General features: G+C 38.6%; 1 protein-coding gene across 1 annotated transcript in view; it reads left to right on the top strand.

Moving 5' to 3' along the window:
• Positions 1-279: 279 nt before the first annotated feature.
• The window catches only part of DLG2 (discs, large homolog 2 (Drosophila)), a 91604-nt gene continuing 76900 nt past the window's right edge, over positions 280-14983 (top strand). Inside the window, exon 1 of the mRNA XM_009869480.1 lies at positions 280-386. Within this exon, the coding sequence (XP_009867782.1) occupies positions 316-386 (71 nt within the window). The 5' untranslated portion in view covers positions 280-315. The remainder of the gene's footprint in view (positions 387-14983) is intronic.

Here is a 14983-nt window from a genome sequence, read left to right as displayed (position 1 = left end):
CTTTCCCTTTCCTGAAACTGCAGGAGAGAGGGTCTAGCTATTTGACTTTTCCTATAGTCAGTGCTGAAATGTTCAGGTGCAGCAATAAAGATGGCATGTATTTACCTAAGATAATATATTGATGCAAGGTTCTATTAGACCTCAATTTTCAGGATGTGCCTTACACTCATTAATTCAACATTAATTTGCATTTAGCAGCCCTAATGATTATGTAGGTCAAGAAAACTAAAATATCTTTATTCTCTGATTTATTTATTTTTTATCTCCTTAGAGTACGCTCGGTTTGAGGCAAAAATCCATGACCTGCGTGAGCAGATGATGAATCACAGCATGAGTTCTGGGTCTGGCTCCCTGAGGACTAATCAGAAGAGGTCACTGTATGTCAGGTAAGCAGAGAGAGTTTTCTCCTGGGAATTTGTCAGCAGCTTCCTTGTCTATGCATGACCTCTGTGTTCTGGGTTCAACAAGGTGGGATAGAAGTTTGAGGAACTGCATTGAATCAAATTCAGAAAGGCATCAATCTTACAGGCAGAGCATCATTAATGTGAAAATTAGATAAAGCCCTATTGCTTAATCCGATTGTTTCAAGCCATTTTCAAATAGCATTATACTTTTATAGTGATTTGGTTTTATGAGATGAAGATTTCTTACCAGTTGTCAGCTCTTTCAATATCTAAGATGGATATTGTGCTGTAGTGTAGTGTCGCATTGCGTTTCTGTGTGGGGTCCTGCCCAGACATGGAATGATTGCTCTCTTAAAGAGCGCTTTTTCCCCAAGACCTTGTTCTTACAAAGCAAGAATTGTCACATGCTTTTCTAAATGCATGACAGTCTGCTGCTATCCCCTTGCACGTTTACCCTTCTATCAGTCTGCGCTGCAAAGAATTTGCCATCTACCCAGCGAGATCAGGTATGCAAATGAGATGCTAAGCAAACTGATGTACATAGCTTGAATGAGGTAGTGAATAACAAAAGAACTGCCTGTGAGCCAGGCAGTAGCAGAGGTCATAGTCTCGCTTTAATTGTACAAGTCTGTTGCCTCAGCCATTGCTGGCTGAAAGACTGGGTGTTGCCCAATTACCCCTAGCAAGGTTCTTACTGTCACTCACCCTTTTGGGGATTTTGGGGAGATTATGGGACTCCAAGCCAAATATTTTAATAATCTTAATAATTATCCTTCCGTAGGCTTTTCATTTCCCTCCCCCATGCTCAGCATATAATTTGAAATTCCTGACAATCATGAAGTAGAGTGAAGCAATTTGTCAGCCTCCAGGCAGTGATAATTATTCATGGGGGAGCTAATTCAGGCAATAACATTGCAGAGATCCAATTAAGGCTAAATTCTACATTTTGTCATTATGCCCTCATCATGAAGGGGTGAGGTAGGAGAGGAGGAAGGAAAAAGTTAGATATTAGCATGGATGGTCTTATTCTAGTGGGCAGCAAGCACATGAAGCACTAATTGGTACCTCTGCCAGAAAGAGTGAGGACTGAACGGATATGGATCACTGTTAGCAGTGACCTCGTTATCAGGCAAGGTCAGGTTGGAAGTCTCAAAGGTTTTGATGCATCTCGAACCTTCTCTGACCTCTCTGGCTTTGTGTTTACTTCTGGAGCTCTTCCACTTGCAGTAGTTTTTTTCCAAACCTGACACAGAGTGACTTTATTGTCAAGAGCTTTGGTCAGCTCGCTGAATTTACATTTTATGAAAAGCTACAGTCGTTGGACATGTAGGGGCACATTCAAGCTTACTTTGCTTGAGGTAAGCCAGGTGAATGTGAATATGCTGCAAGAAGACCAAGCGAACAACAACATGTCAGTTCCTGCGCACACACAAAGGGCTAACACAGGGTTCTGAACAGGGTCCTGGACGGCAGAGAGGTGGGATGCCCTAGAGGGTCTTTAAGATCCCTTCTGACACAAACCGTACAATGATTCTTTGATTCTGTAACGTTACCAACCTGAGGTGCAGCAAAGTTCGGTTACCTTTGTGTCAGCATCGACCTGGTAAGCTCTGCTGAGAACTGAGGCTTATTAGCTTGAACACTGAGCCAAGGTAATAGATCTGTGCCGCATCTGGACTAGCCTAGTTCTTCTTTACAGTCTTGCTCTGTGTGCATCAATGAGCTGATATGCCCTGGTGCTTCACTGCAGGAATCTCTGATGTCTTAGCTGAATATCTAAATATCACCTCCTAAACCGTATATGCAAAACCTGTTCTTTTATTTCAGAGTCATTCCAAAAAAATGCCCCAAACCTCTCAAGCAGAAAACCTCAAAAGCCTCAGTCGCTTTTGTTAGCATAATTTTTTCGCAGTCAAATCCACACAATTGGCTATGTCCAACTCGAGAACAGTTTGAAAGGCTCTGTATTTTCCATATTTTTATAATGTGTTTGTAGCGCAGCAGTACCTGCAGCACTGTGCTAGGCACTGTTAGTTCAAATCATGCACACCAATTACAAAGGTAGCTTATGTCTGCATTTGGCACTAAGGAAAAAAATAAATAAGGATTCAGAAATGTGCTTGTTTTCAGAGACTTAAATTTTCAGTTTGTTGATAAACTCTTTGCAGCCCGAGACCACATAAAAATTCTGAGACTTAGGGTGATTTTTTTTGAATTCTTATAACTGAGAACATTTATTATGGATTATTTTGGTCAGCAAGTGCAAGAGAACTAGAAACAAATTACCATATGTTGCAAATCTGTAGCTTTAATGCCAAATTTATGATTCAAGTTTTCTATTTTCCTTTCTTTGGTATATAGTGATTTTGCTGTCCCTCTGAGTACAAGCATAGTTACTGTACTGAGTACAAGCATAGTTATTTTTTAGACAGAGAGCTTAATCAAAGTAAATAACTATGTTCTAGGCAGTGCAAGGAAATAAATTAAGGTCCATATAGCTTGTAATAATTGAAAATAATTGTATTTATTGGCTCATAGAAGAGCCAATTGTGAAGAGGATGAGGAAAAACAAAGCTCTGTAAACAGATCTGCCAGTGGATGGAGGGTTCATTGGATGCAGGGTTTTCTTCTCTACCATACAGTCTGTGATTTCCCCATACATCCCCTGCTAAAATAGCACAGTGCTTTTAATTGAGGTATATAAAAGAAGTTCTATTAAATTAAGTGAGGTAAAATTTAATATGGGGATAATGAGTCGAATGTAGGACTAGAAGTAGTTGGCTGAATGAAACTAGAAATCACACTTAAGCAGTGCATACAGCCACCAGAAAGAGATCAGGAGAGATTTGTTTAGAAGAAACTGTGTAGCTCTTTGACATGGTCTTTTCTCTGTACGTATTCTGGTGCTTCTGATTTTTATTTTTCTTTTTTTCATCTTCATCATAGCCTTTCTGATGCATCCTAGAATATTTCTCAGGAATTTTCTGTTTGTTTTTTTTTTCAGTACCACCAGTTTCTTTTGTTTCCCAGACTCTATATCTCTGTTTGAGATGTTATAAGAAAGTCCATGACACTAAACACAAAGTAGGAGACTTCAGGGGAGCACAGAGCACTAGGAGATGTTAACTCTTTGTGGGAGCACACATCCTTTTTGTCACTAAAAGTGCCTGAGGAATAGAAATACAGAAAGAAAAGCAGAAAGTGGGAGAATGGATATGAAACATAGCAAATTTTATTTTTTATAATGTATTTATTGGTGAAGATGAATAAACTGAATTTGAATCCAATAGCTGAAATGAGAGGCTAAAAAAAATCTTTTATCCTTTTTAATTCATTGCAATTCAGCCATCAGCTCATGATTAAAGAGGAAAGTAAACAAAACTATGACCAGCTAAATGCCGTACATTATACACACATAGGAGGGGTTTTAATGTTTCTTGTGCAAATTCGTATCTTCCTTTTTGTCTTTTTGGCTCAAGTTCTTAAAATCCGCTCTTGAAAAATTATATGTTTGGTGGTCTTGACATAGATATGTGCTTTGCTTTGTCCTTCTGGGTCCAGATCCATAGGCAAACTTTTTCAAGCTACATGAGGTAACTATTGACATTCTTAGGAAATGCCAGATCATGTTATTTAATCCACAGGTTATGCAACATGACAACATTTTAAAGAGTTAAACACCAGACAAGTACAGCCCTTTTAAAAGTTTGATGAATATGAGCAACTATTGGAACTTCAGTATAAAATTGCCAAGTTTTGGAGGAAACAGAGCTTAAGTATGATGAAGGGTTTTTCCTGTTGATTTACTGGATTTCTCTTAAGCTTAAAGTACTTGTGCTAGATTTCTGAGAGCAGAAGTAGATACTTCAATAATTGCTACTAGATATACAAAGAAAAGGTTTTGAGGAATCATCTGGCATCCAAGAACTGCCTTCTTACATTCTGTTGCTGAAAATACTTAGATGAGCTTGGAATAAACAGCCATGGCACCTTTTAAACTTTATTGAAACTAGACTGAAATAATGTCCATAATTAAAAAATCCAATTGTCCAAAGTCACAAACAGGCACTGTGGAGGTATATCACTCTGCAGAAACAACTCAAAAGCTTCACTCACACACCTCAGCCCTTTCATTGCCAATTCAGTGTTTAAAATTTGGTCAATACCATCGGTGACCAAACATCATTCCCCCTAATCATGGGTTGGTGTTGCCCTGTGTAAGGGCACAGATTGGGTTTACTATTTTTAAATGTAGCGGTACAATGCAAATTGTACAGATGGGACTGGAAATCAGATCTGGGACAGGGCTGGATCCAGCTGTCATTTCAAAAGTGCTTCTGCAGCTGCCTTTTCACCAGCTGTCCAGGGGAGATCACTACAGTGGGACATAACTAAGGGCAAAGTCTCTTTCCAATGAGATGAAGAAGTTTAAGAACAATCTTTTTGTTCCAGCCCATGTGAACTAATTACAAAAACTGTGCACAATGCAAAGAGGCGCCTCCTAGTCCGTCATATTTTTATTGTCTTTTAACTGTAATTAGTGCTAAATATTTCATAGCTTTGATATGTATGTGCTGTACTAACACAAAGCACTAAGTATTTAAAATGAGTGTCTTCTGGTTCATTTCTTATTGAGCTGTGAGAAACAGAATCTGAAGATTTGTCATAACAACTTAGCAGCAACTGAAATAAAGTCAAGGTTGAGCTACTTTGGGTGGTTTACTCTGATTTCCAGCACAATGAATTCTTCATTAGGTGTTAGACACCTTCATACACATTTCCTGAACTCCTTAGAAAATGGTATGATGCCGTATCCCTTAGAGAGACTTTGCTTTTCAACTTTGCTGAGTTACAGGTGGAATTTGGCTGAGGCAGTTTGTGAAGAGTGAACCTGGCATCATGGGCTCGTTTTATGTAATGTCTGTTAGAGCCACCACTCATTCTCCTGTCCTCTTTGAGGCAGTGAACCTTCACAGCCCAGTGAGCATCAGCTCAGTGCTCCATGGGCAAAATTCTCCTGGGAGAGCTGCACAGCAGGCAGCTATAGGCTATAGGCTATAGTCTGAAAAACATGAGAAATGCAGTTTTGGAGACCCTGTGGCCGTGAAATCTGAACACAGGATAGCATCAGACTAGGTGATGGAAAGCTCTGCTATGTCGATCTGGAAGGAGAAAAGTTACAATTATATAATTTAATCAAGGCTTTTCGAAGGGGTGTACTGAGGGAACCGGAGAGAGAAAGGTATGAAATGGTCATATCTAAATATTCATTGCAAGGAGAAAGAATATACGTGTACATAAATATATATCTATAAGGCAGAGGGATTTGAACTAGAAGGTCTTTATGGTCCTTTCCAACTCAAACCGTTTTATAAATATATACGTATATATATATGTATATAAAGAAAATCCAAATACATACATGTTAATGCTAAGTATATACTGTATCTACATATATGTTAATGTTAAATGTATACTATATCTACATATATATTTCAAACATCTTCACTTAAGCTAGTTGCCTACTATCTCTCTCAAGCAAGTGGAGTGCATTTGGTGCTTTCAGAATACAATTCGTCTCATCCAGAAGTAGACATCTAAAATTGCTCAGGCGAATCATGCCCTAAAAATGTCTGTTTCTCACAGTTGAGTGGAAGGAGCCTCAGGTGATTAGCTGAGATGTAAACATCTATCTTAGAGACACTTCAAGTCGTGTGACCTGAATCCCACCCCCACAGAATATCTTTCACTCTCACGCACATGCAGGGTATGCACATACATATCCTGAAGAAGCTGTAACATCAGGCTCTCTGGCTGTTTCTGAGTGCTTCTGCTGTGTGTTTCAATAAGACGCTGCAATGTAGCTTTGAAACACCAACAGTCCAGTTTAAAGAGGCTGATATGTTCCCCATATTCTGATTCCCCAAGATTTCTTCTAAAATCATTTACCACTTTTGTTAGCACTGTGGAGGATCCACACATACTCAGTGCATGGTAGCCATGCTGGAGGAGTTCATGTTTCCAGCTCTGGCATCACAATGTCCATTTCCTTCAGGCTTCAGAGGACTATAGGTCAATCTAGATTTCTAGAGACTGAAAGTGGGTGAGTTTGGCACCTAGACATTGTTTGGTTTTGATGGAGAACATGCATTTAGAAAATCTGTTATAAACGGTGTGATACAGAAAGCTGGGGTTTATGGCAGTGTTTAGCAGACATGTTTGAAAATGGTCAGATAAGTACATCCATAGCCTACACTCATGAAGTGGGCTTTTGCATTTGACATGCCATTTCTGACTGGAAAATTTAAACTTTCTTGGGAAGTTACTCATTTCACATGTCTTGATTAAGTATGATTTTCAGAATATTCAGAATATTAGCTCATCTTATGAAGCTCAGAACGTTTATGTGCTTAGGAGAGAATTTCTTTGACATTTACAAAAAGTAGCATGTTCCTTATCCTGCTTCCAAGTACAGACTAAATGAGAAATTAAAAAATTCAACAAAAAACTGAAGAACAGGAAATATCTTGAAAGAGGCTGTTTTGGAGTGGGTTTTTTTCAGGTGGCCTCTCACTGATGTCAGTGAGAGCTGTGAGCATTTCACACTTCTTTCTATTATGCCCATGAAGTTTTCGTAGGTCCTTTACTGAATGCCTTAACTAAGGCACACAATGGTGTTGCCACTCTCAGCTGAAAGATGGATGTAAGAATTATCAGTTTTGGAGTATTCACAATTCAAAAGCCTTCAGGCTTCTAGTTTGATGGCATTAAAAAAGCACCCCAAACTGTGACGCTGTAAATATAACAATATGCCTCACCTATAGCCTAGGACTATGAAAATAAATATATTTCATATATAGCCAGTTGAAATTATTAGCCACCTCAGAATCTACTGCAGTGGTAATCTAACTCATACTATATTTCTTACTCATCTGATATTTTTGCAGTGTTGATACTAACGAGCAGTTAAGGAAAAATGAGGTTCGTTTGCAATTTTATTAACGTTTCACAGACTAAGAGGCAGCAGTTAATGGAGAGTAAAAACTGAACATGTAAACACATCAGTCAAAACCGTCTCATCTCTGTATCTGACACCATCTCTCTACTTCACATCTTTATGTTTATCATATCTGCTACTCTTAGGTACCTGGTGTGAAACGAGTCTAACTGATCCCTTCCTGGTGCGTGGTGCAATGCACCATTAGCTGCAGCATCAACCAACAGCCCAGCAGGCCTTTTAGAGAGGGATGATTCCCCAGTTGTGTCAAAAAGGGACAAAAAGAGGATTTATTTCCATCTGGTCGTGGCTTTGCAAATCATTGGATACTTTGTGTTCAAGATTAAGAGCTAACCCACGCGGTACTGAGCACCTTGGAGGACTGAGCCCCACACCAGTAAACTGCAGCCTACAGTAATCTCAGATAACAAGCTCTGTCTAAAGTTCAGAATATGAAGGAGAATATAAAGCAGCTCTTTATCACAGCTATTCTTGCCTAATTCATCTTTACATTATCAGTAAAACTTGTTAGATATGAAATAACTGGCTGAGACCTGAAATCATGTCCTAAGTGCTGAATTATTAATGCCTGCTGAAACAGCTTTTCTATTAGCAGCTTCAGTAGGAGCAAGTAGTACATACTTCTGGCCATTTTCCTTACCGTTTTGTTTTGTAAGTTATTGAAATAATGTCCCAGAACAGGTAATGTGCTTGACATGTGATGTCTGCTCTAAAGAGGCAGGGCACCTTTTTCTTAAGAGGTGCTCTAATAGCTTTCCATTGCACATATATTCTGCTTTCCAGTTCCCTAATGGGACTGCCTGCGTTCTGGTTCAGAGCTTTGCCCAACAGGAAAGTAACAGCTAGAAAAATTTTCAAGCCAGAAGATGATGATGAAGAATTTGGCCACCTGTGGGAACAGGGCTTGTGTGAAATTTCTATGACCAAAGTAGTCACAGTTTCAGCCTCATTTTTAAGCAGAGACTCAGAACATGATCCTTTGTCACAGGACGGGGGAAGAGGCAATGAAGGTAAATTGTCTGTGGCTTAAAATGGCTGAAAGTGAGTCAGCAAAATATGCATTTAAACTGTGGCTCTTCTATGGGAAAAAGCAGTCTTATCCAACAAACAGTTTCTTATGATGTTTCCATGTCAACAGCTATAATAGGACACCATCGGTTTGTGCGGTTCTCAACTGGAAAAGTACACAACAGTAAGTTAGAGCATGAACACAGAGAAGAAAAATCCGTTGAAGTAAAAGCTTGTGGGAATATAGTGAAAAATTAGAAATCTAAATTTGTGCATTGGGGTAGCACAAGCTAGGACAGTTGCCAGTGTGAAGGAGATAAGACTGCTTGGCCCCTATTAAAGAGTTCTCTACCTGAAATCTTACATGCAAAAGTTATAAAGACACTGTAGAATAGGTTCTCTGAATTAGCTGCCTCAGAGCAAAGCTGAGAACGGTGTTGAAACGGGACATAACCCTGGTGAGACGGGAAGTAAAATTCCCATCTGAAGTGCCTTCCAAAAAAAAAAAAACTAGAGGAGGATATTTTATCTCACTGCAAGGAAGTCCATCTGTGAAAAAGAAGCCTAACTAAATTAAGTGATGAGGCTGAGTGGGACCAGTAGGCTTTGCTGACCCTTTTATTTTTCACTGGAAATAGAAATGACTGTACTAACTGTACAGTGAGCCTGGAAAGGATGTGGGCAATTCCCTGCCAGAGGGGAGGATCATAGGAAGATCTGTAGCAACTTCATTTGGTGAATCCCTGCCACCGCGCTCTTGTAACTTGGAACAAAGTCCTGAAACGAAAAGATCAGGTCCTCTCAGGCCTCATGGGCACCATGTTGAATAGATCCTGCTTTAGATGCTTTTAGCTGTTTTGCTAAGTTTGCTGTGAGTGGTGGTCATGCGGTGGACAGGGGAAACTGGTGTCCAAGGGAATCCGGCTCAGAGGGGTGGGGATGCAGGCTCCATCTCTGTCCCTCTCGGCAGTTGGGATTTGATCCTCTCCGAATGTGCTTCATATTCAGAGCAAATGGAGCGTAAAAATATTTCAGAGATTAGCATATGTGTGTGCCTATATATATGTGTGTGTACATCTGCATTCTGCTATGTCTCCAATTTCACCTCTTCTGAAGACTCTGACTGTGGGTCACGCTTCTCTTACAAGTACTTACTCTAATTGCTTTATCTACAAATGTAACAAATAAAGGAATACACAGACAGAGCTGTCTGGTGAAGATTTTACCAGCTGTTCCTCACTAGGTTGGAATTATAATGAAACATTCCGCCACTTCCCATAAATTCCATTTCTTTTCTTACGTTTTTCAATTGACCTTACAGGTGACCCCACTCCTTCACCCAATGTATTGTGCTGCTATAATTATCAACACACCTGCTAGCACCACATAATACCTCCTGCTCTACAAACCACTGCTTACAGAGAAGACAACAGCGTGCTGCTATTTCTGGTCCCACATCTTCCTCCTAGTTGTTCAAAAGGGTCCTGGCATAGTGGGCAGCAACTGAAAACTTTGCGAAAAATTAGGACAGAAGAAGTAGTTGCTTGATGGATTGCAAGGAATTTTTTTGTAACCTGCTGTTTCTAACAACTTACATTTTAGTTATGCCAGGTTGGAATAGTTTTTACCTTAGTATGCTGCTAATGATACATGTCCTCTCCATTTCCAAAAACTATCAATATTGCTTTCTTTGTGGGAGCCAAAAAGGTCTGTAATTTTTCCTTTTTAAAAGCATTATCTCTGCAGACACACTTTCCCTGATGTCCTTGAGACGGTTTAGAATCCAAGTAGAGGTTGCAGTGACTGACTGTTGTAATTATTCCTTTCTGGAGAGACTGTAAGACAATTTCTACAGATAAGGGTCATAGGTTATCAGTCACAAAATGGAATGGCCTAATGGACATCAAGCAGTATATTGCCACTTTCTTGCAGATGGTTCAAGATAAAAAGCCACAGTTCAGACTTTGTGACTGTTCCCTTCTGTACCCAGCCAGTCAGATTTTGTTTGGCTGTCAAGATCTGTTGCTGAGAATACTTCAAGAACTATTCTTGTACAAGAAGTTTAGATTTGAAAAATGTCCCCGTTTTTTTTCAAGCATTTCAGCACAAGGAAACAGATATCTATCATCTTGGAAACCGATTAACCGAGACTAAATAGAATCAAAATCGTTTTCAGTAGCATTGCAGGAAACATGGCAGAAGCAATGTTTCTAACGTGATTTGCAGCTTCAAAATGCAATCACCCTCTCAGTATAAGCACTGAAAGTGATTTTGTCCTTTCTGTACTGCCAGTCAGGCCACTGCCTCATCCACAGAATCATAGAATCATAGAATGGTCTAGGCTGGAAAGGACCTTAGAGATCATCTAATCCAACCTCCCTGTCATGGGCAGGGACGCCTCTCAACTAGATCAGGCTACTCAAGGCTCCATCCAATCTGGCCTTGAACACCTCCATGGAGGGGGCAGCCACAACATCTCTGGGCAATTTATTCCAAAGTCTTGCTGCCCTCGTACTGAAGGATTTCTTCCTAAGGTCCAATCTAAATCTATTCTCCTTCAACTTAAACCCATTTCCCCTTGTCCTATCAGTGGACACTCTTGTAAAAAGTCCCTCCCCAGCCTTCCTGTAGGTTCCCTTCAGGTATTGGAAGGCAGCTACAAGAAGGCTCTGCAGCAGGACAAATCTGTGAATATAATGTCCTGTGAGATGCTCCAGAAAGTACATTTGCTCCCTGAGTTATTCTGACCCAGTGTCTGATCCAGATGTGGCATTACAGACAGATTTTTATGACATCCATTTGATAACAAATACATCACATATATATTGGTAACAAATATATCACATTATAAAATAACTTAGACTTAGCACTCTAGTGTCTAGTCCTGATTTCACACCTGCCCTTCTTTACAGAAAAAAAAAAGATGAGCCACACGGGCTTTAGCATGGTCAGAATTAGCTTCTCAAAGTCTCTACTAGAGTCACAAGGAACAGCATGATCTCAGTGCACGGCATTTCTTCAAATCTGATTCCCATGATTTCATTCTGGCTGAAATCACCCACAACTAAAGTGCAATGGGTGTCATCAGTCTTTACCCTGGTTTCAAGTCAGAATGATGAAATGTTCCAGGAGCGAAAGTCAGAATTTTCCCTTCATCAGTTGTATTTGCATCTGGATTCACCTTGAAAGGCTCATGAACTTTAGCAGATCTTCTAGCAAATCTGAACAGGACCTGAATTTTCTTGTTAAGTTTGTGGAAATCTAATCATCAGCTTATAATTTAATGATTAATTAAAGTAGCAGTAAAAAAACCAAAATATGAATTAATGGAAGTGGACCCTTACGTACTTCGTATGAATTTCTGTGTTGGGCTGACTATCCAACCAGCTCTAGTGGTTACTGCTAGAAGATGACAGGTCACTGAAGGCCGCAGCTCACAATATCTCCTAATGCAGGTGCAATAATCACAAGCATTAAGCTCAGTTTCTGCACTTCCCTGCAGCCAAGTGAGTTTCACTGGGTTTGTGGCAAATAACTGTTCTTTCCTGCAACTTTGACCTCATTCAACCAATGCCTGAGATTTTATTTCAATATCTGAATATGTTGCCTTTTTACACAGGCCAATAAGTATGAGTTTTTATTATAACTACTGTGTTAATATAATCATCTTTTATTTTCTTGACGCTTTCAAGATTGTGTACTTTTGAAGGCTTTTCTAGTTTCCTTTATATAGTTGTTTGCTGTTTAAATTCAGAAAATGCTTAAACAGAACATCATCAGAAATACAGGAATTTCTTTTAAATTCCTTGTCCTCAGTAATCAATTTATAACCTTGTGTCTGTCTGCTGCACAAGTAGTAAATACCCGTTCATTTAGCAATACTCGCTTATAATCTCCTTTTAAGAATATAAAAAAAAAAATTAAATTAGGATTAAATTCAACAGATGGTTTTGCCTGAGGATTGCAGCATCTTGGGCTGCAGGAAATCTAGAGGAAAAAATGTATAAGAAATAACAATCAGCAAGCAGAATTTTTATCTCACTGAAGATATGAAATAATAGGCAATTTGACTGAATTAGTGACTTGAAAATTATCCAGCTGAATGCAAGGGCCATTGCTGAATTTAGAGCCTGTAGAAGATAAGGTTGTTTTCCTCTTAATAGAGTGTGAAAGAGCTGCATGGTAGGTGCTTCTTAAGCTACCTTATTTTTATTTTTTTCTGTATTACCATTACAAATCAATCAGGTGATGGACTGACATAAGAATATATTTCTTTTTAATGTGGTCAATGTACAGAAAGGTCAAAGTTTCCCTTCCCCAAACTTTAATTGCTCTCATTTCCTTGGCTCAGTGCAGCAGCTCTTAATTTGCATTAAGAAGAGTGAAAGATAAAACCCTGCTTAGTTTGTTAGGGGTTGAATATATAAGAAAAGACATATCAATTATGCTCGAGTTTTAATGTTGTTTTTTCAGGAAATTTTATAAAAATATTAAGTCACTTTTAGTGTTCCATGGAAAGGCACTACATACCCCAGCGCACTACACAAAAGATTTGCATTTGTTTTAATACCAGTTGGTTTGGGTTCTAAATATATGACAGAGGGACAGGGAACATCAATTTGAAATTGGATTTTATTATATATGGGAAGAGCAGACAAATAAGTATATGGAATAAGGGAAATATTCTAAATGTGTTTGTTAAATGTTCATTGATAATTATGTCTTCTACAAATAGCAATAAACCCATCTGCAGTCAGTATAACGGTTAATGTGGTGTGAATCAAGGAGTCATATGCTGTCACAATTCAGAGAAAAATCTTAACAAGAATTTTACTTCAAATTACTGTTTAGAAGTACTCTACCTGTTTAAAGAACACAAATAATTTTTCATCCTATCTGAGCTCTTTCTCCAGAAAGATAAGTGATATCATTCTGGAATTGAGGAGCTCGGATTCTCCATTGGTTTAGGACCTAAAAATACACAGTTAGATTGTTAGAGAGATATGGAGTGATGCTGAAGTACTACAATGAGCTTTTTGTTCGTTGTAGGACACCTGCTTACAGTTATTGGAGATAAACAGATTTTGAATACATCTTCTGAGACACTTTAATTCACAGAATTCTGAAGAGTCTGAGATCACTCTCTATCTGCAATTTCTGAATTAGATGTGTGAAAAGAGGTTGGATTTTTTATATGCAGCCAAAATGGAAAAGGAGACTCATCAGAGAGAGTTTTTGTAGCAGGATAAGATGAGTACTTCTCATGCTTATGTTTCAGGTCAATATGACCTTGGCTCTGGTTCTAGTTATGACGTGAAATAAACAGTAACATCCCAACATGTTTAAGAAAACGATAATCCAGTCTCCCCCTCCTTGACATCTCTCATGTTATCAGGGTATTGGAACCACAAATCAAGAAGAAACCATGTTGATTCAAATAAACTCTGTCACCATATCTTTTCTGTGGCAAGTTTATCACATATCTGGCCTTTCATTCATTTCTGTTATGAGAAGTAGAACAAAGGAAAGTCTCTATGGACTTTTCAGTGCTATTATTTCTCTGCAGAGCTGTTCTGAAAATGAGCTGATACAGTCCAAGTTTCTTGGAATTTGATCTGTCACCACCCTTAATCTAGATGTATAGTCTTCTAAATCAAGGATTTTGCCTTTTCAGTCAATAAAAAATGGAATATTTATTGTAATTGTGTCTTTATTACATACCAAAAAGGCTATACCCTTAAGAGATGCTCGGGAGCACTCTCTTTGAGTACTGCTAGAAAGCAGATTTGCTGACATTTAGGTCAAATACTTCAGTAAGATTCTCTCTGGGTGATATTTATACCAGAAGCATTACAATCTCTGAAAGTCAAACACTGGATATATTTTTCTTGATGTGCTTTATCTCTGCTCACACTGTGTACACAATAATAGGACTTTATGGGGTAAAGACCATTTAAAAAGTCGGCTATGCAGTCTATTCTTGGAAGAATGGAGTACCAAAAGAAGCAACTTAGTCTATTTATATCTGTTGAGGAATGTTTGTATGAAAATATAAATATGTTTAAATAATCATGATAGTCTGGGACTTAAAAATTCTCTATTTCTGTGAATTATTTTTTTTCCAGTGTGTACACAGAATAATCTAATCATCCTCAACTACAAGAAGCATGGAAAATTTATTTGGGCTGATTAACTAATTTTAGAATTTATTTTTGGATTTTTTAGCATTTTTCACTGACAAAAGCAGCCATCTATTAGGGAGTCTAAAGTTTCCTCTGCCAATATTTTGCTTGACATAAGTTTCCCTTAATGGCTGATTAATTGGTAATTGTGCTTGGTAAAACAAAAAATTAGATATAGTTTTGGATTGCTGAGCAAACACGTTCTGTAGAAGGAGGCTGGTTTTTACATTTCCTATGACATTATGCCTGTGCAACATTTCTAAATTCCTTCTTTGTAGCCTGTCCCTGCATCCACCCCGTATACTGCCTTTTTGCACATAACATGGGGTGCCAGTGCTGAAGCATCACACAGTAGCATCTGCCTAGTAGCT

This window comes from Apaloderma vittatum, unplaced genomic scaffold (genome assembly GCF_000703405.1).
Source record: "Apaloderma vittatum isolate BGI_N311 unplaced genomic scaffold, ASM70340v1 scaffold2345, whole genome shotgun sequence".
Taxonomy (NCBI): domain Eukaryota; kingdom Metazoa; phylum Chordata; class Aves; order Trogoniformes; family Trogonidae; genus Apaloderma; species Apaloderma vittatum.
The sequence above is the reverse complement of the archived record's forward strand: the minus strand, read 5'-3'. Positions and strand labels throughout refer to the sequence as shown.